This window comes from Atta colombica, unplaced genomic scaffold (assembly GCF_001594045.1).
Source record: "Atta colombica isolate Treedump-2 unplaced genomic scaffold, Acol1.0 scaffold225, whole genome shotgun sequence".
NCBI classification, from domain to species: Eukaryota; Metazoa; Arthropoda; class Insecta; order Hymenoptera; family Formicidae; genus Atta; species Atta colombica.
In genome coordinates, this window is record NW_017259322.1 from 1,111,104 (window position 1) to 1,138,865 (window position 27,762).

Consider the following 27,762-nt stretch of genomic DNA (forward strand, 5'->3'; position numbering starts at 1 on the left):
TTATAGAAATTTTCTACATTCTTTTTTTATAATTATTGTAATGTAAAATCACTTTCTCAATCATTGCTGATATTTAAAAAAGAATGGAATTATTGTAATTCTTTAATAATTTCTTAAAATTATGATACTTTTATAGTAGATTGTATTTAGTACATTATTACATTGTATAAGTTAAAACAATATGAATTTTAATATTTTATTGATATAAATAATTTTACATTAAAGAAATTTTACATAAAATAAAATTTGCTAATCCATAATTAGAATTTATATATAGATATTCTTGATCGAATTTTATTTTAAGACTGTCTTAAATAACGTCTTAAGATGTTAATACAGCTGACTGGTTATTTCATGACCTTTTAAGACAATTTTAAATATAACAATTGATTATAACACTGTTATATAATATAACAGTTATAAAACATTTTTAAATATCCTTCCAAAATTCGCAATTGATTCATTGAACGTAGAATTTTTCTTTAAAAACATAATATTTACTGCTTACATTGATATTAACAATCTTTTTAAATGTTTGCTCATTAAATTTTAACGAGTTAATGAAGGTGATTTTAATTTAATAAAATGACTTATAATCACAGAAATCATCTTATAAGTAATTAATATCGTCTTTAATTAATCATCTTATAAAAGTAATAACTATAAAGCTGAAATTTGTAGCCATAATTATTTTACCATGCAATTATTACAGATACACTTCTCTCAGTGACATCTCCTTTGAATCTGTGATGATTTCGGAATAAGAACCGATGCCTATGAATATATACAATGAATCATCAAAGATATATTTAATTTTTTATTCAGCCGAACTTCTATATCTTTCTTAATTTCGAGAAATAAATGTATGCGTCATTAAATTAAATCATCTTCTACAGCCAGTTACAACTTCAACGGGTTGATGCATTCACTATGAGTTTATTAAAACTGTACTCTATGCGCACTTGCATCTGCGATACCGTTGATCGCCCGCAATTAATGTTCGCTTAGCGAACATTGCCGCATATCGGTCCGTTCTCCTAAATTCGCGCGGTTCTCTCAACGTGCCACCTCGAGTAATTAACTCGTTTAATTAACGCACACTGATAAGAGCGGTGAGTCCGCGACTCGTTTACGCGCCACGGAATTCCGGAATTTCATCGTCGCGCAACGCCGACTATTTTTGACTCAGCGTTGAGTTACGATAAGAACATGTCTACCGAGGACACGTATCATCCACTCCAGCCTCTCTTCTTCCTTATTCCTTCGTAATCTCGATATTCTCGTGAGAAAATTTTCTCTTATCGCCTGTTAAACACCTCTTCCTATTATTTTGTGTTTCCTATCATCTTCTATTTATGTATATGAATTGTTATACATAAATTATCAATTCATTATTTTCTCTTTTTTCCTTTCTTTCGAGAAATCTAAATTCATAGTCCATTCTTATTTCTTAAGATTGTCTCAAGGAATATTTTAAGATGCTAATATGATTCTGTGATTACACTCGAATTTATTAAATGATTACATTTTAATTATGTACATTAATTCTGCATAATATAAAACTTGTAGATGTCTATATAATCGCCATTATGTTTTTCATTGAGTGTGATTTGTAACATTAAAGATTGTATAAAATATTATAGTTTAGTTATTGTATAATTATAAAATAAAATAATTTATTCAGTTATATACGGACAGAATTTTCTCTTAAAATTTATCTTAAAAATATAATACAATACAATATAAAGATGTTCATGCACTTCAGTAAAATTAATCAAACTTATTTTACATTTTATTGTAGTTTTATTAATGAATGAGAAAGACTTATATAAAATTCTTTGAAATACAATGTTATTAAGAAAAAATTTAAAAAGAAATTCTTTCCGTGTACATTAATTCTACACATAAAATTTATATAGTTGTCATACCTATATAGCTGCTGCTATCTTTTTCTCTAACTTTATAACGTGAAATTGTACTTAGGATAGTCTTAAATAAGAATCGGCTATGAATAACAAAAATTCATTCTCTATTTATTCCCAAGTTCATCGTCCGATTTAACAAGGTACGAATCAAAACATGCGCAATGCGAACCGCAGCACCGAATTAATGATCGGGAAGCCCGCTCTTGTTTTGTCGGGGTATTGCACACCTTACGGTTTCCATCTCGCGTAACGTGGGCCTGAATAGTTAAATAATAATTAAAGAGTTTCTAGACCAAGGATTTTGATGATTTTTTTCACTTAAAGCTATGTACAAACTCAATTACGCATAACGCTTCGTGAATCTTCGTGGGCGTCGGCGAGGACAAACAACCACCGTGGGCAGCGGATGATTTATTAAATTCTCGTTTCTCTCGTCGGTATTTTTTAACGAGACCATATATTCGACGCCCACACACCTTTCCGAGTTGCATATTTCATTTGCTTTTTCCGTGCGCGTATTTTTGGAATTCAACAGGTTTTTTTTTTATCGTTAAATCCACGCTTTATACGAGAGAGAAAAAAAAAAAATATATATATATATACATAAAATAGATCAATTTTCCGAAAGATACATTCTTCATTCATGATAGCTGACGAGTTTGATGCAAAAGCAGCGTTGTTTACTTCATAAGTCAGGAACCTACTCGAGTTTAATGGGTTCGAGCGTGAAGGAGTTAATCGAACCCGCGACGCTCACTCCCGACACGGTGCACTTCTTGGAGCTTGATATTAAGGGCGGAGTTTCCGTATCTACTTTAGATAGACGATCCCAGCCGTTGTTAGCCCGCATGTACTCGTTATTTAGCCAGTTTTATCGAGCACCTCATCCAGCGCCGCTAATCGCAATCCATCCACGCCGCTAGGCGGAAAATGCTCGGCGCGGGCGGGAATTTACGCCCTGGTTTATGTAGATACATTTTTGCATCCGAGAGATTTACATCGCGTCGCGACGATCGATCGTCCCGAGGAAATTTTCGCGAGTTACGCCACGAGATGTAACGAAATTTTCGCGAGTTACGCCACGAGATGTAACAACGAAATTGGGTTGCCGCAGCCGAGCAAAAAGGGGTTGTTTTCGAAACTTCTCGCGTCTTCGTTCGTCATTGTCCCTGATATCTCCTATAGTATAGGAATGTATAGTATAGGAATGTTTTCTCGTTGGCCCAGTATCGCTCGAAGAGAAAGATGTAACATAAACCGGTCACGTCGACGCGATGGTCCTGTAAACTGAAAGAAGGAAAAAAGTTGACATATCGATCGATGGCGCGCCCGTTGCGGAAATGTATTCACGGCGAGCGATAGATAAATCACATTTAAGCTTTAATGGCACACGAGCGATGCGCGGAGCGTTTTAAATGCGCTGAATATTTTAGATATTTAGGGCGGGCTTGGTGCTCGATCAGTTTACGTGGCGAATTTTAATTCCCGGAAAATAATCCGATCCGCGAAACGTTATTTTATGGTTTTGCGGACGAACTAATAAATAATTAACGAACGTCACAGCGAGCTCGTTAAGCGGCGCGGAAAAAAGGAAACTCGCAACAACGAGAATTTGCGGCGGTATTTCGCGCTTGCTTTGCCGCAAATTTATATTCTGAAATTATTTTATTATTTCTGAAGTTATTTCGAATGGCTAGATTTTTTTAAATCTTCGAATCAAGCACAAATTTTTTATTTTGTAATACTATTGTTTTTAATTAAATTCATTACATTAAATTAAAAATTAACATAAAATTTAGTAACATTTATATGTGTATATATATATATCTAAAATTTTTATTAAAAAAATGACATATTAATTTGAATGTAAAAGAGATTTTATTATAAAATATTTTACTATTAGTTTTTTCTAATATTGATTTGTTTCGTCTTTTTTTAATAATGAATATGATTTATTAATATGATTTATTATCTAAGATAAAAGTATCTTTTTACGTAAAGCATATAAAAGATATTTTTTTAATATTATATATTAGTTATTTTTAGAATTTTTGCCAGTTCATTCCATTGGATAAAATGCGAGACAATAAAATGCGGTATGTACCATAATTTTTTCGCTTATTGGATTTTTCCAGCTAACCCCCTGGCGAGTATTTTTTAAATAAAAATAAAAGATATTTAATAGTGCACCTGAATTTTTCTAACGATTATTCAGATATTCAGTTGGCGAATCGGCTATTGCGCAATCGTGATTTCAATCAAGTATTTCGAAAACAAATATCGATTCGAATGCACGAACGCCAGCAAACATTGTTAGACCATGCGCAAAAGCCGCATTGTGGACTAGGAGCGAGCAAGTATACGAAAAATGTATGTGTGTTGCGAGTCCAAAATAGAAGTCGATCAATACCATGTGCGAAATGCCTAGCATCGACATACCCGTCGGTGTGACACCGGCGTATTTCTCCATCAGATTCCGCGAATCCGCGAATCATGACTCTCTCTCGACGTGGTGAACGCAAAATCTCTTGCGTGTCGCTTTATTCATAAACCTCTGCCTTTCTCTCCGTCCAAAAATATTTAATTCACGCGCGTACATCTGCGAATGTAAAATACATCGTACAGTACGGTTAATAGCGCTCGGATGATATCGCATTACACTTGAATCGGACGTTCGTACTCGGCGTATTAATCCGTATTAACTCGCGAAGCGACGTGCATCCAACGGCGCGCGGATCCGTTACTTGTCTGCCTTCTCGCGGTCTCAGATAAACAAAGCATTCGTTAAACATTCATAGAGTATTTCCTTTCCTGGTTTATATCCAGCCAGTCGGCGCGGATCCCTGGCTGCAAACTTGATTGCACGAGTCCAATCGCGCGCGTCAGGCATTACCGCAACATCCTCTTCGACACAGCCGTGTGATCTCAGATGGGTGGATCAGATAGGAAGTAATAAGAAAGTAAATTAAACGAAACTTGAGGAGGAAGAGGAAGAAGACAGCCAGCGGCGGCAGTGGCGACCATTCGATCGATCGGTGCGAGCGACGATCCGCGACGGTGTCTCGATCGCGATCGATCTGAGATTACATCGCGCGGAACGGCGAAAGATGCCTTCCTGAGGAGCGTACTGAGTCGCCAGCAGCTCGCAGCTCTCGGAATTCAACGTGGCGGGTTTCGCGGTAGCCGTAAACAATGGCTCGGCGGAGCCGCGCTACTACGTGGACCATCTGCACCGGCAGCACGTGCAGCTGCAGCAACAGCAGCAGCAGCAGCAGCAACATCAGCAGCACACACAACCGCCACGCTACCCGATGCAAATGCAGATGTTTACCGGCCACGTGCCAACCTTGGCCGCGAAGGAGACCGTTCTCGAGCCGCCGCTACGTCGCGACGACCTCGTCTACGTTCACTGCGCGTCGGAGGATGAGGAGATTCCTGAGGATGAAGAGGAAGAGTCCAAGGGTCTTACCAGGTCTAGGTCGTGGCTCTGCTGCCCCAATGATCGCCGACCCGATAAGACCGTGCCCATACAGGTCGAGGCCAATAAGGACGTGCAAAATGCTGTAAGTTTCCCCGAAGTGACCTTAGACGATGTAGATGAAGGAAAGGACGCAAGACCAGAGAAAAGATAGGGAGGAATTTGTATTCAGAGATAAATCTATATATAAATCTATATATGCTTTAACACATTTGAAGCTCAAGATCTACGTTAGGAAATTAATGTTCACGTAAAGGAATCCGATAACTCACGTCCCTCGAATAAATTTCGGAGGAGGTAAATAAATAGATAGATAGATAAATAAAACGGTTATTAGAAATTCTAAGGCAAACTTTTTAAGAGCAAATTGTATTGAAATTAGGAGAAAACTAGTTACGCTTGTTACTTGTTAGAAATGTTCTTAAATTTCATTGAATTTTAAGTTACACAATTTAAAAACTTAATTTCATGACATTTCATTAAGTTTAATGTATTTATAACTAAAAAGTATATTTGTGTACATGTACATAAAATTTAATGTATTTTTCATGAAAATTTATGAAATTTAATGTATACGTTCATTACACTTAAGTAATTACTGTAACTTAATTTTCAATTAAATCATTCATTACTTTTAATTTCGTTCATAACCACGAGCTTCATTTACATGTAAAGGAAGCTCGTGGTTACATTTCTAACAGTATACGTAACAGACGATGAATAAATGGCGCAATATCTAAAGGTTAAGTGGAAAAGAGAAGATGTACTGTAAAAATAAAATGAAGAGGAAATAAAGTGAATTACACTATTAAATATCAAGGAGTAAAAGAAGCTCAATCCTTGAGTTAAATAATGTTTTGTTGTTTTTAACTTCCACATGTCGAAATGTAAATCAATTTATTTCTGTGGTTAATTTCGAAACAAATGACATATACTTCCCATATTAACGTATACACTTAAATAACAAACTTTTAAGTCAAATTTAATTTTCTTGAGTTAAATTGTTTAACTTCATTGTTTTAATTAAACTAACAATAATATTGAATAGAAGCAGTAGCGACCTACACGGAGAGAATTTTTTCTTAGAGTTTATCCTGAAAATATAACAGTCGTGAGATAACATTGTATTTTCCAAGAATTTTAATGTAAATCTCTCTCATTCATTTATAAAACTACAAAGTATAAAATAAGTTTGATTAATTTTACTGAAGTGCATGGTAAAAATCTTTAAAATATTGTATTATACCTACTACAAGTACTATTTTCGGGATAAATTTTAAAACAAAATTCTCTCTGTGCAAAAATGATGAAAAGTAATTCAAATTGAATATCAATTAACAGCGTAGAATACAGTGAGTGAGGATTCCTGTAAAAAAAAAAATCTGTCAAATCATTTTCAGAAAGAAATTGTTAAAAAAGAGCCAACTTTTTCTCAAAAGAGTATAAATATAAGAAAGTGTTTTTTTTTGTAGATTTTTAATCTACTTTGAAACGATTATTTATTTATTCAAATTTCAATAGATGCACTATATTTTTAATTTTCGAAATGTTCCTCAACCTCAACGAATTTTTTAATAACTTTATCCTATTCAGAAGATCAAAATCTACAAAAAAAAACATTATTTCTTTTATTTACGTTTTTGGACAAAAATCCAAAATCCTCTTGTTTAACTTTCTCTTTGTCGGGAAAGACAACTTTCTTGAATTTCTCGTTCTGAAGATGTTATCATATCTGATATCACTTCTCGTATCTGTCGCGAGGACGGGGGATTTTTGGAACTGATTTATCGCGTGACGCCGACTTTTTCCATTCGCACTCACTATATGACGTCACGTCCTGACATATGCCGTCAGGAAAATCTGTCAGCAAGTCGATACACGACAGGCAGGCAGGCAGGCATTGCTCTTTTCAGATCTCCGCGGTTTTACAGTCTAGCTCGCGGGCGACGATAAATCATCGCGCCGCCGCCGTCAGTCATACAAACGGAAACACAAAAGAACTTTTACTCGATAAATTGCACGTCAGTCATAATGAGAGTGGACAAATCCAATGGCGCTTTGCCTTTTCACAAATAATGAATTTTGCGGATCTCTTTCATTGATTGTCCTGCATATTAATTGAAAAGACTTCTATTCTATGTCAGTTTTACTGCAACAAAAGTGAGAAAATAATTACTGTCAAAGACAAAGAAATTATTTTTCAACCTTAACATAAGTATAAAGCATCCCTACAAATTGACGTAGCATCCCTACGTGTTCTACGTATCTAATAAAAATTAAATTAGAAAAGAGTTTTATTGAAAAATAATAAAACAATAATCGATGTACAGTTGTACCTCCCTTTTTTGTTTTAACCTCCGCATTTGTTTATTTTGTTTACTTTGTTTACTTTTACGGAGGTCGATCCTCCGCAAGTTACTTTTATAGAGGTTCGACTCAATGAAAAATAATATATAATCTGTCTACTCGCGAGTACTTAACTCAGTAACAAAAAATCGTAGATTAACATTTAAAAAAAAAAGATTTTGTAAGGAAAACTTCAAACTTTCACGTCAGACAGTCGAAAATTTTTGCAAATTTTTTTAGGTACATGACAAGCACAAAGTGAGAAGAAAATTCTTCATTTTTTTCGTAATTTTCTGTATGTAAAAATTATCAAACTCACAGAAATTATAAAAAAATATAGCGATAACCTTTTGAAAGTACAAATTTTAAGTTTAAAAATTTTTTTTTTATTTAAATTGTTGATTTTTAACGAAGATATGTACAATTTTAATTTAAAAAAAAAACGACAAGAACTTTCTTTCCAATTCAGTAGAAAGCAATTACTTACTTATAACGAAATATTACATCATTTGTAAATGAGATATTGCATTTTGCTTTACTAGTAAAATGAATAAATTGAGCAATAAATTGACAAACAAGGACAAGACTTGTACGATTTACAGCGCTATCTGTTGAATTCACTGTGTAATTACCTACAAGCAGCAGAAACATTTAGTCCAATTATCCTGCACAGTTAGTCATTTATGTGTATATGTACAATAATTCTACATATAAAACTCGGATCATTGTCACTTTTATAATAATTGCTACTGCTGTTTTTCTCTGTAAGTGTGAGTGTAAGCAATACGATTAATCGTTTTCGAAAAATTGACAGATTGCAAGAGTCTACGAAAATCGTAGTCATCATTTATATGAATTCTCAAAATTCTTAAAGATCTGAAAAGCTAAAAAAGGAACGATTTAAGACTGTTGATTTTTCTAATTTATCACCATGTATAATTTTACCGCGTAATACGAAAGCAGATTAAGCTTTTGTTTCACACTTCCATGTGCTTCTAATATTTATGATGTGTTTCCTAGGGCAGCTTTCCTCTTATTGGTGTCTCCACGGACCTGGCATTTCTGTGCACACCCTCGGTTTTTCGACAAATTTCTCTCGAGCTAATCTCATGATGGTTACGGCTGACGGAAAACTTCCGCTGCTTCTTTTTTTCCCGCAGGAGAACTTCTGCGAAAATTACTTCCAAGTAATATCCGATAAAATGATTCAAGTGAAGCTATCGCTAGCTGGAAACGCAGTCTGGATCTTTTTCAAAGATATATATTTGCAGTGTTAAATTACGCTTCAAAAGATAGATTATCGAAAGCATTTTTATAACGCAGATAAGTTATTTTTACATTCTCTCAAATGGTTTTCGCTATTAATAGAACATTATTATATTTTATCTTCATAGAGATAAAATTTTTGTCGAGATAAACTTGGCGCTGTGTTTTATATAAAGCATATTTTTCATCTCAAAATTAGACATAATATTTAATCTTTAACTGTGGACATTACACACTAGTAAATGTAAAGTTCTGGAAAAATTTGTCTTTTTAAATAAAGAAAAAGAGAAATAAGTAACAACTAGTCTCTGTTTTGTATATATATTTATTGCTGTAGTTTCTTACATTTTTTATCATTAATGGTGCACAGAATCATGTTTTATCTGTTTTTTTTTTCCGACAAAAACTTATTATAATTCCAAATAGGTTTTTTAACAAGATGTGTTAAAAGAGGAAACCGGAACTTTGTCTTCCTTTATTTCGGAGAAATTTGAGTGTGAAATTTTGCTTGTGTCAAAAAGATCCAGATTACAAACAGAGGATTAAAACATATGGGTTAAAACATGGAATGCATAAAAGAAGATTATATGCGAACGTGGAGCTGCTTGTCGAAGATCGACTAGAGAGGATCAATTTTCTTGAGGCGAACGAACGAGTGATTCTCGAACGGTGTAAATCGCGATGGGAAAAGGGCGCGGTAAGAGAAATAATCGCGAAACACCTCCGCGGTTTCGTGCCACGATCGCGGAAACGATCGCGGCTGCATCGTCTCGTGTGGCGATCGCACTAAATTGCACCGACGACGAGGGAACCTGGTTTTCTGTAATGGATCTTCGCTCACGCGTGGCTGGCAAAACACGCGCGAACCGTGAAACCAGCAAACGCCTACCGTTGCATTCCATGGTACGTTCCGTGGGGTGCACAATTGAGGCATTTGCTAGGAACATCGCAACCGCCAGCCGGGTCGCATACCGTCGTAAAGTTCAGCCGAGAGGACCATATCGTTAACGTTTATGAGTTGATTGACACCAACGAATACCCGGCTAAGTCTATACGACATTGCGCGCGGTAAAGCCGATAGACGTCAGCGCAATTTCGCAGATGCTTATCGAATGCGCTCGAGAATAATTTATGTCTGAAAGCCAAACAGGGGAAAACTTCTAAGAAATCTGAAGGAAAAATCGAGAAGAAAATATATTATAAGCATAAAATCTTACAACAACTTAGAGAGAAAAAAATTGATAGTTTCATAACGCAGATGGATGTCTCGCGTTACTTTCTTATCACAAGTTGATAATTTAGTTGAAATTGAAACTGACGTCAAGGATAAAAATGTTGCTATTTTTAATGTTGATTATTTTTGGTATTTAGATAAACAAATAAATAAAAATTGTAATCAAACTTTTTATCATTCTGTATACTTATAGTCTGTTCATTATTTGGATCAATGTTATTGTTAATATCTTATTTATATTCCTAATTAATATTAACCTATGCAGTTTATGTGTATCACGTTACTATACCGGATTTAATCTTCTTCGAAAAACAGATCAACGAAGCATGACATTCTATTAATATAAAAAAAATAATGACAGTTCCAGTAGCACTTTTTATATAGTTCTACAGTTCTACTTAAAAATAAAAAAAAAGTTCTGCATTTTTTTATATGAAAAAAACCAAATATGAAAATATGGCGTGAATTCTGCTAGAAACTGTCGCTAAAAGTGCTATAAGCACGACACTTTCTTAAAATGTCGGGCCATTTTCTACATATATGTAAAATGTATAAAAATTGGAAATTGTTGGAATTCTGTTTTGCAGAAAATGCATATATTATAGTAGATCTTTGGTAGAACTATTATCGGGAATTATTGCTAAAAGTGCTAATAATTTATCATTTCCTTGTACTTTAAAGGAAAATTGTCATGCTAGATTCGCGAAGTTAGCACAAATTTTCATATTTGGTCTTTTTACATAAAAAAAATGGAACTTTTTTTTTATTTTTAAGTAGAACTGTAGAACTACAGAGAAAAAAATTAATTGGTACAGCAAACTGTAACTTACTGCGCGAATTCAACATCTAAGAAGATTTAATGATTTAACAAATGTTATTCGCTAATGTTATTCAGCTGTTAACTTTGCTACTTTAACGTAAAAGATTGACTGTCTATATATTACGACTGTAGATTCGTTGAATCAGTGAAGTTTTCAGCTGTTTTTTTTTTTTTCTGTGTATGAAAAGTGCTACTGGAACTCTCATCATTTTTTTTTTTTTTTATATCAATAGAATGTCATGATAGTTTCGCAGATCTTCGAAAAGCAGCGCCTTTTCAAAAACGCAGGCACAAAGGACACTTCGCTGCAAAAGCGCAAGAATTGTATTTCGCGTAGTCGCACGATTGTATTTCGATTTAGAAATACCTTTGAGGCTTGTGCTGTGCATCAACGAGAAAGAGGTATCGCCTCGCTGGACCGCGAAAATATATCCCACATCTTCCATTTTTCTGTTCACTCTCCCGTTTTCTCTCGCCTCGCTTCTTTTCCGTATATCTCACCCACGCGCAGTATAAAGACATCATCATTTGTATGCAGCTGGTTCTTTTCGATGTAGGTTAATGGTATATAATCCACGGAGGTTTCTCTGTTGCTCGATACCTCTGGCAACTGGCTCACGCGTGCTTTTTTTTTTTTATAATAACACGGAAAGTTACTTCGCAGACGCAATCTACATTATTACACAGAAAATATCGATGAGAATTAAGAAGAATGTGACACCTACGATACGGAAGAAATTGGATCGGCGAATTAATAAGGATTTTTAAGTAAAATCGCGAATATGATGAAAACAAAAATTACATAAAATATTTCCGTTTTCTGGATGAATGAAGATGATCACGACAGAATTTTTTGCGGTTCGCCAATCGATTCGATTCGAAGTCATCATTTCGAAGTGAATATTACTTCGCGCGTTTACGTACTTCGTACGAAACGCTCCGGACGTCTCGCCTGCAAAAGAAGAAAAGTAAAAATAAAAATTATATCTAAATTAATTGCTGGCGGATGGTCCGGTGTGTCCGAAGGCGAGTTCGGTAATCGAATCTCTTGCTCGTGACTTTACTCGCCGATGAAACTGCAAACCGCCACAACGGCCGACCGGCCTTGTAATTGAATCCTTGATTGCTTTTTGTTTGAATTACACTCCGGCCGTCGTGTCTCCCTGTTTGCACTGGACTGACACACGCACTTGCGCACCCCTGACCTTAACCGAGCGAGAAGATCCTTCGTGAATGAAACATCGCGAAAATTGCGAGGCACGTGGTAACATGAAACATTCCTTTGTGAGAGTCCAGTTGTGTCGGATTTGCCTAAATGTATGTAGGGTTTATAAAACGATTCCTAAACGCTCAATATTATACAAGTATTTTGTATCGACAGTATTTATAGTACCTCCTTTTAAACAATTCTAAACAAACAATCTCTGAATATATTTCTGAATATCATCAATACACACAGAAAAATAGCATTCTATTAAAAAATGATTATTTACTTTACTTTCTTTCTTTTAAGTAATAGTTATCCTTAACAAAGAATATTTTTTATAATAATCTCAAAATATTATTTATTACAAATTTTAGAAGAAACTTATTATTATATACTCGAAACTAGAAATTTTTTTAAAATTCTTTGTTTATACGTTATGTTTTTATGTTTGTCTTTATTGCACAGAAATATACTCTGACAGTATTTCTAAGTGTTTCTAATTTTCGGTAAAATGATTAAAGTAAATGTATACATCTTTATTTTAGAGGATCTAAAGAAGAGCTCCATTTAAGTAAAATTGTCAAAAATTGTAAATTATAAAAAAAAATAACGAATAAAAGTGAATTTTTCGAACTATCTAAAATTATAATTATACTTTTTTAAAAAAATTATTAATAGTATTTAATATAGAAGTAAAAATAAAGGAATTAAAGGAATGAACTGTTGAAGGTCTATATTTTAATTAAAAACATGTGTCATAATATTTCCGTGCAAGTATATTTATTTCGACAAGTGAAGTTGAACAATTTTTTATAAAAAAAGCACAATTACTAACGCTTTTTCGCATAAAATGATAACGCTAGATAAAGGAAAGTATACGTTAAATACTTAACTTTTATCTCCTTCTACATCAAAATCCCCTCACCTTCCTGTTTTTACAAATGCTGTGCAATTTTCAAACGTTTCAATTTTCTGGATACGTTATACTTCGTACAGTAACTGAAAGTTAAAATATTTTATAAAATTAATCGAAGAAGGGGGACTTTATATAAAAAAATAGAATTTGTTTCAATTTAATAACCTGATTGTAGTATTAAACTCATTAGGATTCCAAATTATATTAATTTTAAATCAATTTAAAGCTAGTTATGAACTTAACATAGACTTGCGGAGATACGAACTTTTGAAATACTTAAAACAAATAATCATTTACGTACAGCATATATTATTTTGTGTTTAACATTGTGCAATAATATTTATCGTCTATACAAGGACCGCTTAAGCGCCCAGTGATTATCTATGAACGATTTTCAATATTTTTTATTAATCACAACAAGCGAAAAAATGCAGCATAAAGAACTGAAGATACGGTATAAGTTCTCCCTTCTGGCTCATGAGTTTAGGATTTTGAGGGTTTTGGCCCACATGTCGGTACCGGATCCGTGCCACAAGTGCCACTATTACAATGAGGTAGTGCCATCACACAAGGTCTACCATCGGGACAAGACGGTGCGTCCTCACAGTTTTTCCCTGGCAGGTGAATGTATTCATCATCCTCCGCCACGACCGTCGTCGAAAGTACGACGGCAATAATCATCAGCAGGGCGATAATTGATTTCATCCTTGATCGACTTTGGTCACCTGTTATGCGAGACTATGAAACATTATTGTGTAATATGATGACATCATAAAATAATGATGACATTTCGATGATATTATATAATAATAATGCGAATAAAAAATGCGACAAATAAGTTGAAATTGAAAAATCTAAACTAATTAATAATAATTTAATTGAGAAACTGAGTAAAGATTGAAGTGTGTAATGAAAAAAATTATACAAAATGTCTTCTGTTAACGATGTGACAGCGAAACGCAATTTACGTTATCATGAAAATAATGAGGCAAATTAAGAATATGATATATAAGAAAAATAGGGGAGAAACTAGCGAGTTAATAAAGATTAAAAACTTTTAATAAGGTGAAGTCGCGAATTAAAATGAAGAAAAATTACATAAAATACAGCCGTGTTCAAAATTATTAGATACTCTGCACTCTAATTACTTAATACACTCTAAAAAATATACGCGTGGCTTTAATATGATGTCTACATAATTTTCATCGTGTTGGTATTAAATGTTAACATTAACGATGAGAATTATATGGACATACATTGTTAAATCCACATCTGTACTTTTTAATTAGTTTTCTAAAAAATGATGAATTACTTTTTCTTTTCATAATTAATAACAAGAAAACAAAATGAGCAATTTTTTATTTTGTTTTTATTTTGACCTACATACTAAGAATTATGAAATTTATACGACTTAATAATTTTGGCTGTACTTTCAGTATTTATGAAGATGACTACGACAGGATTTTTCTCGGTTTACCAAGCGATGCGACGTTACCTGAGTTCTGAGCACAAAATCTACGTAACACCAACGATAATTCAGAAATGAATGTTCACATCGCGCAACCGATGCGTTTTTATCTGTTACGACCTATCCCTCGCTTCTTCTTCACAAATCGCTCTTTGATCACGTGACTCGATAATCGCCGATGTCTCATAACGTCCGATACGGTTGGCTGCGCATGAGAAGGACGCCCGTATTTCGATGCGTTATTTTACGCACTTCCCGTGTGAATAAGAAGAAATCATAATTATCCGCGGAAAGAGGAAGTGAATGGACAACGTGCCCTGATCTGCGCCGTTGATAATTCCACCGATTAATTTCCTCTACAATAAGAGAGATTTCGCTCAATTCGCGGAAATGATCCCTCAGCAAAATTACATAACCGAATACAAATGAGCAAGCAGATCTGACTCACGCTAAGTGCGCGTTATTTTAAATGACTAGGTGTATAGCAGAACTTTTTAAAAACCTTGTTCTGAAAGGAAAACAAAAATATTTTTCAAATATTTTGCTCCAGAAGTCTCAAAATTCATTATTTTTTATTAGATTGAGCATCAAATTATTAAATTGCTTAATTTAATTTGTGATATTACTATATCTAATAGTTTGATTGCGTTCGATAAATCATTTCGACGCGCAGTTTAATAATAATAAATAAATAGCTAGATATTTAGTACATAAATTGAATTTAGTACATAAATAGAAATTATTTAAAAGCATGAAAGATCTAGCTTCTACTGGTGTAGGCTTCTAATTTATCGATTGTGTTCTCACATGTATGGTCTAAAATAAGATTCTTACTCATCTTTACTCATTGTTTTTACATTCTTCTGTTTCATAAGAGTATAACTAACGTAAATTTAACTGTAACATAAATATAGTAGTAAAGCATGACTATAAAACTAAAATAAATTACAAGTTATTTAATAACGAGCGATTGAGAACATATATATTGCGATACTTTGTGCGTTTTGAATTTACTATTTATTACAATTTTTCCTTTCTTATTTTATTACATTCAGACGTTTCGGCTCTTTTTGAATCATCATCAACGATTAATTTCTAACCGTCTTTAGTTCAACGTTTGAAGATTCACTCACAAAAAAAATTTCTAGAAGAAAGGCTCCTATTATAAGATATCGAATTCATTTTAGGTAAATGCTAGAAGTCTATAGGCAGAATTTAAAAAAATAATAGGGATATTTAATAAGCTTTAAGATAACGTTACATAAAATTTAATTTAAATTTAATTTAAATTTCATTTTTTTTTTTAAATTAAAAAAATGTAAAAAGTGAGCAAATCACAAAGTCAAAAAATTGTGCTCCTAATATAAGATGCCCCGAGAAATCGATAGTAAAACGCAAAGTATATCAGTATTGCAATTAAAAAACTTTTATTTAACGTTTCTAAAATACAAACAAACACAGCCAGCGTACATGAAAAATGAGTATGCGATACATATTATATTATACCGATTATACCCAGAATTCATTTTCAGATAGTTGGAATCAAGCATCACAGATATAGCCACTCGATATTTATTCCAGTTATCTTTTTTATTATTGTACAATAACATTTATATTTTAGCAACGATTTTCACTATAACATAGAAACATAGGTTATTTCATATTAGAAATAACCTATGTTACCCTGAATATCTCATATTATGATTGCCTTATATTTTACATCAAATTTAACTTCTGTAATTAAACAATTCAACATATTCCGTATTTTTCTATTAGTTCAACCTTACTCTATCACTACATGAAGAATTTATTGCCAAATATTTGTTTATTAAATAATAAAGGTTTAAATGCTCATCTCAATGAAACTTAAAGACATCCAAATTCTAAAATCTTGTTTTAAAATAAGGATTTTACAAACTAGGAGCATCTAATAATGAATTTTCTATTAAATAGTTTTCAATCCAAGAGCAAATTCATGGAACCAATAGATAGCGTTTATTAGTTTAGCAGAAACGCCGTTATCTCATATTAAGTGCCTATCTCTAAAGAGGATCCCTATTTTCTCTATATTCAATGCTATTATTCCTCGATTTAGAACAAAATAAAATCGATATAGAACTAATCATATTTACTTTTTAGAAAATAATATTTTCTTCTTAAATAAAAAATCTAAAATAAAATATTCTTGATGTTTTTATTATGATTCTTGATGATTTCATTAATTTTCTACAAAAAACTGGGAGGGCTTAGAACTCGAACTCTCATTCCACGTCTTCTACTTAGCACGTTACACCAAGAAAGCTTCGTTGTCATGATGCTGTAACATTACGTATATAATACTAGATAGACTTATTCTAAATGTAAGAATATATAAACCTAAATTTATATGTGTTCTATACTCGTCTCAAGACAAGATGTTGATCTTATTTTATTCGAGGGAATAGAATAAAAATTATTCATTTAATCTTAATAGAGTTATAATTTTATAGTTGAGCTAAGATTAAGTACGTCAAGAATTTTTTTTTCTCGATATTAGAAATCCTTTCTGTTGCGACCGTCATCTAGTTTGACTGTTACACACTGTAATCGTACATTAATTAGTGAGAATTTCGCTTTGTATCTCGCAACATTATTCCAATTCTTATTTATTTCTCTGTATCGACCTGTTCGAGTAATTTACAGCAGGATAATAACTAATAGCGTAAAAAGAGCCGAAACATTTGAATGTAAAATAGGAAAAGAAAGATTAAAGATTGAAAGAATAAATACTATAAATAGTAAGTTCAAAACGTATAAAATACTGCGATATATATGCTCTCAATCGCCTGTTATTAAATAATTTGTAATTTATTTTATTTCGGAAGCACAGTTGTTACAGATTGATTAAAATAAAATTTTTTAGAGCGTATATTATATCTATACGACTTGCGTATCTTTAGACCTTACCGAAAAAAAAGTCGAAATATTTACAAGCAAATGTTTTATGTGACATTTTTTCGATATTTATTGGTTAAAAAAAATTGACTTTGATGATAAAATATACATTTCTATGAAATGTATTTCATTAATTGTAAAAGAAATAAAATAAATAGTTTATTAATTGCTAAGAATAAAATTTTATTTCGCTGTATTTGAATAAGAATTTATTTTAGTAAAATAAACATATCTCACAAATAAATTTTCAAGTATCTTTTTCTCAGTTCCTATGTATTTATTTAATCCGGGAACCTGTTTTACATCTTATCAGCGAAAAAATGTGATTTATTGTAAAATATTATTTTGCATAGTATTGTTTAACGTATCTTCTTTCTTTTTCAATAACTATTATTTACGAACCTTTAAATATGTAATTCTATTAAAAACGTCATAAAAAACATTATATATTAACTAAAATCTTTATTTTTTTTTTAATATTCTTAATAAACTGCTTAACGTGCTTATTTCGTTTACCTAATATTTATTTCTCTTTCTCTTTTCTCAGAAAATTGTAATTAAATCTATATCCCATAATGTTCTCAGAGAATAATAAATTTGTGGTACAATCGTGATTTCAGTCAAATATTTCAAAAACAAGTATCAATTCGAAGTAGTACAAATGTTGATTAACAGATCATGCGCAAAAGCTACGTTATGGATTAGGAGCGAGCAAGTGTACGAAAAATATATGTGCGTTGTGAGTCCAAAATAGAAGTCGATATCAATACCATGTGCGAAATGCCTATCGACATAAACGCCATGATACCGTATTTCTTCATTAGATCCCATCTGCGAATCGTGATATTCTCTCTCGACATAGTGAACGCAAAATCCCTTGCGTGCTTTCGCTTTATTCGTAAATCTCTGCCTTTCTTTCCGTCCAAAAATATTTTATTCACGCGCATACATTCACGAATGTAGGATACATACGATATGGTTAGTAGCGCTCGTGGTATCGTATTATATTTGAATCGGAAGTCCGTACTCGGCGCATTAATCCGCATTAACTCGCGAAGTGGCGCGCATTCAACGGTGCGCGGATCCGTTACTCGTCTGCCTTCTCGCGGTCTCTGCTCTTCATCCTCGAATAAACAAGCAAAACAAAGCATTCGTTAAACATTCATCAATTATTTCCTTTCCTGGTGTATATTCAGCCAGTCGACGCGGATCCCTGACTGCAAACTTGATTGCACGAGTCCAATCACGCGTCAGGCGTTACCGCAATATCCTCTCCGAGCCACACAGCCATATGATCTCAAATGGGCGGATCAAATAGAAAGTAATAAGACTGAAAGTAAATTAAACAAAACTTGAAGAGAAAGAAGACAACCAGTGACTGTCTCATTATTATGTACTCGAAACTAGAATTTTTTTTAACTCTTTGTTACCGCACGTTTTTATTTTTCTCTTTATTGTACAGAAATATATCCTGTCAATGTTCAAGTGTCCTTAATTTTTGGCAAAATGTACTGATTACAGTAATTATATAAAATCTTAATTTTGGAAGATATCTAAGGAAGAGTCCCATATAAGTAAAGTTGTCAAAAATCGGAAATTGTAAAAAATATTTGATAATGAACAGAAGTGAATTTGTTGATCTATCACGAAAATCATGAATATACTTTAAATCATGAATGTACTTTAAAAAAAAAAATTATCAATAGTATTTAATATAGAAATAAAAATAAAGAAATTGCAGGAATGAATTGTTGAAGGTATATATTTTAGTTAAAAACATATCACAGAGAGAATATTCCCGTGCAATGTATTTATTTCGACAAGTGAAATTGCACAATTTTTCATAGAAAAAGCAATTGCTATCGCTTTTTCACTCAAACTGACGACACTAGATGGTGCTTCATCAGATAGAGAAAAGTGTACACGAACACTTAACTTTTGTCTCCTCCTAATCTCCTCCATTCAAGTCTCCTCATCTTCCAGTTTCTACAAATACTGTGCAATTTTTAAACGTTTCTATGCCAATACAGTAATTGAAAGTTGAAAATATTTTATAAGATTCAAGAAAATTCAAATCAAAGAAGGGACTTTATATAATAAGCAAATCAAATTTGTTTTAATTTAATAACTTGGTTGAAATTTAATAACCTGACTGAAAAATTAAACTCACTAGGATTCAAATCATATTTTGAATAAATTTAAAGCTACATGGAGAGAATTTTTTCTTAGAATTTATCCTGAAAATATGACAGTCGTGGGACAACATTGTATTTCGAAGAATTTTAATGCAAATCTCTCTCATTTATTAATAAAATTATTACATAAAGTATAACATCAGTTTGATCAATTTTATTGAAGTGCATGGTAAAAATTTTTAAAATATTGTAGCATAACTGCCATATTTTCAGGATAAATTTTAAAAGAAAATTCTCTTCGTGTAGGGTAACCTGTCCCTATTAATGTATCTTTTAGCCAACTTGCTTATTGCTGAATTAATTATTAAATATTATAGTTTGTCTGCTTGCAATCAATATCGGTTTTTCAATTATTTCTTTTTCTTACAATATTTCTTTCATCTAAAAAAATGTTAATACTTTATAATGTTTTTGATAAAAGTAAAAAACATGTTTTTATCTCTATGAGTCCTCCAAGCGGCGATGGCCCTATTAATGTGCCTACATTTGATTCATTTTAACATATAGTTAAAACAGGTAATAAATTTAAGCTAATTAATATTACATAAATCACTATTTCAATTATACTTATTTCAATGTACACTCATAACACAATGTTCTCAGCTCCAATACAGGGAACATTATTAGGGACAAACTTAAAATCTTGCGGTACCATATTACTGGATTCACATAAATTCTTCATATCTTTTGAAAAATATTTAAAATATTCTAAAACTCAAAAAATAAAATAAATTATTATCTTCGATATCGTATGCATTAATAATTTAATTTAACAAGAAAAAATATTTTTTCTTATTTATTCGTGCTAGTTTTCTTTATGACTTATCGAAATACAAAATCACACTAATAAGAGACTGGCACAGTAATTGGGACAATTATCCTAGTGATGAATTTAATATAGACTTGCGGAGATATAAACTTTTGAAATACTTGAAACAATAATTATTTGCGTAGAGTATGTATTATTTTGTGTTTAATATTGTACAACATTATTGATCATCTAAAGATCGCTTAAGCACACAGTGATTATCTATCAACGATTGTCTACATTTTTTATTAATTACAAAAAACATAAGAATACAGCATATAGGATTGAAAATACGATATAGTACTTCCTTCCGGCTCGTGAATTTAGAATTTTTAAGATTCTGGCTCACATAACCATGAACAACTGCCTTCGGTACAATTTCTTATCAAGCAAGGTTTGTCGAGAGGACAAAATCCTTTAAAACAAAGCTCTGACGGTGTAACATTTTCATCCTGCGCCACGACCGTCATTGAGAATACGACGGCAATGATCATCAGCAAGACAATAATTGATTTCATCCTTGGTGGATCAACTTTGGTTACCTGTCATGCGAGATTATGAAACATTATTGTGCAATACGATGACATCATAAAATAATAATGATATAATGATATTATAAAATAATAATGCGAATAAAAAATACGTCAAATAAGTAAAATTGAAAAATTAACTAATTAATAATATTTAATTGAGGAACTGAGAAAGATTAAAGTGTAATGAAAAAAATTATACAAAATGTTCTTCCACTGATGACAATGTGACAGCGAAATGCAAACTACATTCAAAATCATGCAGAAAATAACGATGCAAATTAAAAATGTGACGTGTAAGAAAAATGGGGAGAGGAGTTAATAAAAATTAAAAATTTTTAATAAGGGTGAAGTCGCGAATTAAAATGAAAAAAATTACATAAAATACAACCATGTCCAAAATTTTTAGGCATCCTATAGAGTAACTTCGACAAATACGCCATGCTTTACTTCACAGAAATAAAAAAAAACCGCAACTCTATTACATGCCTTTATTTTACAGTATTGTGTTATAATTTTAGTTTCTTACTGTTACACATTAATGAAATTATTGTGAGTTGAATTAAGTTGTCACTGTAATAAGTAGCACCATTATAAATTATAATCTACATAAAATGATTACTGTAGGGAGCGTAAACGGTAAAAGACTTAGACCCGATTTCACAATATGGTTACCTAAAGATTAAAAGTAACCAAGAATTCTATAAAGCTAGCAAGATCAAATCACCAGAATCAAATCAGATCTATCGGAATTTTTAGTACTCATTTTGTATTAAATTTACCATTAATGATAATTTTGTACCGTGTGTGTCATTTCGAAAAAAATCGTGACGTTGCTGGCTTAATATTAAGCTGGCAGGACTCAAAACTAATTCAAAATAAAAGAAAAAAAGAAAAGTAATATTAGAAATCCTAAAGATTTTATGAGATTTAGACTTTTAATCTCGAAAATTTTATGAGAATCAGACTTTTAATCTCGAAAATTTTGTATTTTTTTTTTTGTTTTGACGATTGATGATTCCGATATAATTATTTGAATGTTCACATGAGCAACGTTTTTTATAAATTTATGCAACTTATGAACGTCAATAACTTCACAAAAAAAAATCTCACATTTTTTTCGCAAAACACGTGTCTCATATTTTTATCTGTAGAATAGGTATGTTAACAAATTTAAAAAAAAATAAATTTATGTTTGAAATGTCGATTTGACGTAGAATGCTTTCAGCTAAGGCTGTATTTCTTGCACAATTTATCTTTTTTTTTTATCTTCTCAACGTGAAAAGAAAAAGAGGAAAGATTAACTGTTATACATGAAGTTCAGCAAAAAAGAATAAAAGTCTGTATCAATAATGCAAACTTTCAAAATATATAAAATTTCAATCGGATATATATTCCCGGATATCCGACTATCCGGTCGGATAGTAAAATAGTGCCAGATAATACCGGATACTTTTCGGATATCCGGTCCCTAATTTTTAATATATAGATCAACATAAAAACAAAAAATTGCTCGTTTTGTTTTCTCATTATTTTTCATTATCAAGGATCTATAAATTGATATTATTTTTGTTAAAAATAAAAAAAGTTTGTACAGTTTTATTCATTAAATAAATAAATCAATCAATCAAATTAACATTAAATATAAATATTTAATATTTCATTACACTTCCCTTTTGTCTTAAACTTCCGCAATTTTTCTTTTCTACTAGAGAATTCTACTAATTTTTTGCAAGTGGATTCCGTCCCTATTCTTATATAATCGCAATTTGTGTCTTGCTTCGAAGTATTGTATATTTTTAATTACAAAAACGTTTATCTTTAACCTTCCAGCGGGCGTGTGCGTGTCTCGACTCCCAAGTTTTCCTTTCCAGTGTCTTTCTGGCCGTCATTCAGTGTCTTATAGGGAGCGATATAAACAGTATCAGCGCTATCGTGTCATTCTATTTTTATTATTCATTAGATGTAAAACAAGAATAGGATATATAAAGCGTGTTCCGAATTACACATAAAAACGTTTGATGTATCATTTGTTCTCTAAAAAAGGATAAAATGATAGATGCCACTGATACTATTAAGAGATACTATTAAAGATCATCAACTCTGAGCAAATTTTCCAAACAAAAAAGGTCTCGAGGGCCGGAAATAATTGAAGAACGCTGATATTATCGACAATTAATATAAATTTGCAATTATTAACATAAATATTTGGATAATATATTAAATTGTTGTGGTTTTTTATTATATAAATAAGAATACGCATACTTATAATACTTATAATATCTTATATATTGCTGCAAAATTACGATTTTTTTTCTCTACAGTTATCATCTCTATTGATAATCAAATTCAGACGCGATAACAAAATCATAATTATTATTACAGTAGTTTAATTACGTTTATAAATCCGAAAAACTAATTCGGCGCGCAGTTCGAACGACTGCAAATATGGTGTATAATTCACATTGAAGTATTTAAACATTAAAGATCCAGCTTCGAACAGTATAGGCATTTAATTTCTAGTTGTGTTCGTATTAGTGTTCTCATAATTATATTATCACTATTTTTCCCACAGTCCCTTTTCCTTTTTTTCTTTTTTTATTCAGCTTTTTTTTTAAATATTGTCCCAGAATCCGATTAGATATCCAGAAAATTTCGGATAGCAGACTCGAAAAATTGCCTTCTCGGATATCCGATCGGATACTTTCTTTTCGGGTATTCGAAATAACTTCACGATTCGGTGCATCCCTATTAAAAATTATGAAATTTATAAGGCCTAATAATTTTGGCTATATTTTCAGTATCTATGAAAATGATTACAACAAAATTTTTCTCAGTTCTCGCCAAGCGATTCAACATTACTGACATTACCTGACTTCTCAGTACAAAATCTATCACCAGGCACCAACGATATTCCAGAAACGAATGCTCATGACTGCGCAATCGATTTTTATGTATTACTCCCTACCCTTCGCTTCCTCTTCACAGAAACTGTTCTTTAATTATGTGACCGATAATCGCCGATATCTCATTATCTGATACGGCTAATTACGTGCCAAGAGCATATTTAAAGCATTCCATGTCAAATCGGGCACCGTTGAAACATCATTTTTAATTTTTTTTTTTTTTAATTTACTGACATTCTACAGATAAAAATATGTGTTTCACGGAAAAAGATTTTAGATTTTTTTTTTGTGAAATTATTGTTTCTATAAAATATTGTTTCTATAAATCAGCTAAAAACGAATTTGAAAATAAAATTCTTATTTCGATTTTCTTTTCTAAATTGCATAGTTTAAATAATAGTGACTATATTATTGATAATATTACATCATTTTAAATTGCTTTCCTAAATCAGTTTTATTTATATTATTTTTTCTCTTATTTTTTTCATAATACGATTTTAAATTTAAAATTGGGATGCAACATAAATCGCCACACCTGTCTGTAAAACAGACCATGAGCTAACTTAATCTTTATATAATGTTGCTTTATAGTATCAAATTGGAGCTGAAGACAATTATGCATATATGGAAAATCTCTTGAAAAACTCTTGAAAAACGCGTTACATATTTGCATCTTGCAGAGCAGCATAAAATAAATATGCAAATAATTGAATAAAAATGTTTTATAACGAAGAGAGAGAGTGAAAACATTCTAGAATATCTTATATACATTCACTCATATGTACTATAATTATACTTTATATAGATAATTCCTAAAAGAAAAAGAATAGGAATACGTTAGCATTACTGCCTACTGTATGCGTTTTGTTAGACGTTCATTTTTGCTTATCTTATGAAAAAAATTAATTATTGCAAAATTCCAAACAATATTAAAACAATATAAAAACTGCTTATACTATATGACGGAAGACACTTTTTAGTTTGTTCTTATGTTTTTTAAAGTTTTATTTTTACAATATAAATTGATAGATTATTTAAATTTATTCTATTGAGAATGACTCGATCGGCGTCGAAACATATTTCTTATGTTTGATTTTGAATAATAAATATTATTAATGTTAAGTGGCTCGTAACCCTTTTTAATTTTTATTATTTGTTTTATTTTTACCTTTTGTTTAAGAAATATTGTCTAAAAACAAAGTGATGTGTCACTTTCCTCTACTACCTAATAGAACATGCTAAAAAGAAGTGTTTCTAAACCTACATTATTAAACTATTTAATTCCAGATTACATTCGGATATAATATTCATACAATAAAATCTATGTTATCTTCTTTTCGCAATTAATTGTCAATTGCAATCCAGTTATCACTATGTGATCTCTTGAAAAATTAAAATGTCGTGATTTAAATCAGAAAAGTAATTAGTCAATTGAAATCCGGTCGCCATTAAGTATCTCTTGATAGAAATTAAGACATTTTAATTTTGATCAAGAGATACATGGCAATGTGTCTCTTGATCAAACCGGATTTCAATTAATAATTAATTGCGAGAAGAAGATAACACAGATTTTATTGTATGAATATTATATCCGAATGTACTTTAGAAATAAGTAGTTTTAGAAATATGTAGGTTTAGAAACGTTTCTTTTTAACATGTTCTATTAGTAACATTGAAAATGACTTACTTGAATGTATTGGTTGAAATGTATGTTGGCATATTTGTTTATAAATTAAAACATTAGCATATATTAACTTACTGTTGCGCTCTTAATCTTTGACGTTTTATTATTTATTTTTATACAATTGAGCGATAACTATTTAATTAATTTAAAATAATTCTGTTGTGACAGCAAGGTTCCCTATACGTATGCATAAATCTACTGATAAAATAACAATACTGTATGAAATTATACTTGAAGAATAACTATTGTACAATATATAAGATTAAATAAAGTATGTTCATAGTTGTGGATTAATATTATTTGTGCATTTTTCTCTATGAACTTGGATATCCTGAACTTTTTGATTACATATATTGCACACTAATTGACATTTCTTTGTTATTATAATGACAACTTGGATACATTGCCAAATATTATAAACGTAAATAATTTTAAAAACATGTTAAATACAGAATGACACAGTCGTGAAAATAAATTATTATTTTATATTTTTTATAGTGCAAATAAATTCTTTAAGGATTTTACACTATATATATTCTATTTATTCAAGTTTTTCGAATAGTATAATATCCAAAAACTATTATGTACATATGTCTTTATTGTCGATAATCTACACGGGAATAGCTTTAAAATCCAAGTTCCATAATTCTATTTACTCATCAATTTATTCTACAACTCTGTTTCACTTGGTTGAAATTTTAATGAGAGCATTTTTAACTTTGAAACAAATACTTAATTTTTCTAATTGTTTTATAGTGAAATTTACGTACAGTAGAAAAAATATTGCATTTCCGCAGCACTTGATTTTGTAGCTGTATTTATTGTAGTTGAGAGTGCAATAAACTCGCACTCTCAGCAATCTTAAGCAGTGTTGCTGCCACTGAACGAGTTTTAAACGCTATAAGATTAAAAGCTTATAGTGCATTTGATTGTGTGTATTTATCTATTATGAATTTAAAATACCTATATTTTAACTTCAAATATTTTTTGTGTTACACATTAATTTTTTGTGTACAAATGTTTTACAAATAAAATTTTATCCTGAATTTTGATATGAATTATTTATCAATGACATGAATATGAAATGGATTGTAGAATTCAATTACAAGAAAAAAATCTTATAATTAGAGCTTTTCTTCTAAGAATCGTTTATGTATATTTTCTAAATTTTTTTAAATAAAATTCCACTCTTACGAATAAAAATTGAGTCAGTTTTGAAAAAGAGTGGCTCAATTTTTAATCTTGAAGATTAAGATTTTATTTTTCAAAATGAGATTCATTTCTAAAAATTTTAAAGAGTAGGGTAAGATCGCCTATTATGGAATAGATTCCCAATATAAGATAGCGGAATTTCTGCTAAACTAATAAGCACATATGATTGATTTTATTATGAACTTATTACTCATAGAATGAAACATATTTAGTAGAAAACTCATTATTAAATCATGCGTATAGTAGTTGTGAAAAAAGATTCTTGAAATTGGATGTTGTCGAATTTTATTGAGGTTAGTCTTCAAACCTTATTTTATTATATAATAAATAAATATTTGATAATAAAGCTTGCATGCATGATAGAGTAAGATCATATTAATAAAAAACACGTGATATAATGATTTGTTTAACTGTAAAGATTAGATTTAGATTAGTGATCATGAAACCGCAAGATATGAAAGTTGTAATATGAGATACTTAGGATATTCCTAGCTAATATGAGGGCATAAACAATTCAATATCTCAAAGCATACTATTGAATGAAATATTAAAAATGATGATTCTATTGTTACTCACATACACACATATTCACATACACACACACATCGAAAAATTATTATGTATAACATTCAAATTCTTTGTTTCTACTTGTAATATAATAAAAGTGTGTATAAAAAGCTTACCTTTATTTTTTCCTTAGTTATCTGTTATGAGATACCATCTCATACAAAGAAGACCTTTGTATCTCATATTAAAAATCCTTTTTTTGAATGAAAATCGGCATTTTCGATCAAAAAATTTCAAATACAATTAAGTATATATATATATATATA

At 31.0% G+C, this 27,762-nt stretch overlaps 2 protein-coding genes and 1 long non-coding RNA gene across 9 annotated transcripts in view; 1 reads left to right on the forward strand and 2 right to left on the reverse strand.

The window, feature by feature from the left end:
* The window catches only part of LOC108688119 (colorectal mutant cancer protein), an 83,357-nt gene that overhangs the window by 46,697 nt on the left and 8,898 nt on the right, over positions 1-27,762 (forward strand). For 2 of the 6 annotated variants that reach the window (XM_018194227.1, XM_018194228.1), the window contains exon 2: positions 4,752-5,488. The exons of 2 other annotated variants lie outside the window; for them this stretch is intronic. In XM_018194227.1, the coding sequence (XP_018049716.1) occupies positions 5,237-5,488 (252 nt within the window). In that variant the 5' untranslated portion in view covers positions 4,752-5,236. Of the gene's footprint in view, positions 1-3,994; positions 4,022-4,751; positions 5,489-27,762 lie in introns of those variants that run through there. 2 more of the 6 variants (XM_018194230.1, XM_018194231.1) reach the window with 2 other exon arrangements.
* LOC108688121 lies at positions 13,040-14,761 on the reverse strand. 2 transcript variants are annotated; one of them, XM_018194233.1, is made up of 2 exons: positions 14,688-14,761; positions 13,040-13,917 (listed from the first exon to the last, which is right to left on the reverse strand). In XM_018194233.1, the coding sequence occupies exon 2, from the start codon at positions 13,895-13,897 to the stop codon at positions 13,676-13,678; it is 222 nt and encodes a 73-aa protein (XP_018049722.1). In that variant the 5' UTR covers positions 13,898-13,917; positions 14,688-14,761; the 3' UTR covers positions 13,040-13,675. The 2 variants fall into 2 exon arrangements, with proteins under 2 accessions (XP_018049722.1, XP_018049723.1); XM_018194234.1 differs by having other exon boundaries at positions 13,040-13,930; positions 14,688-14,759.
* On the reverse strand, positions 20,732-24,169 carry LOC108688122. The gene is made up of 2 exons (XR_001931772.1): positions 23,999-24,169; positions 20,732-21,139 (listed from the first exon to the last, which is right to left on the reverse strand). It is a non-coding gene; the product is annotated as an uncharacterized LOC108688122 (long non-coding RNA).

Coding starts and splice junctions, on each gene's coding strand:
- LOC108688121 (XM_018194233.1), bottom strand. CDS start 13,897: ATGAAATCAATTATCGCCCTGCTGATGATTATTGCCGTCGTACTTTCG.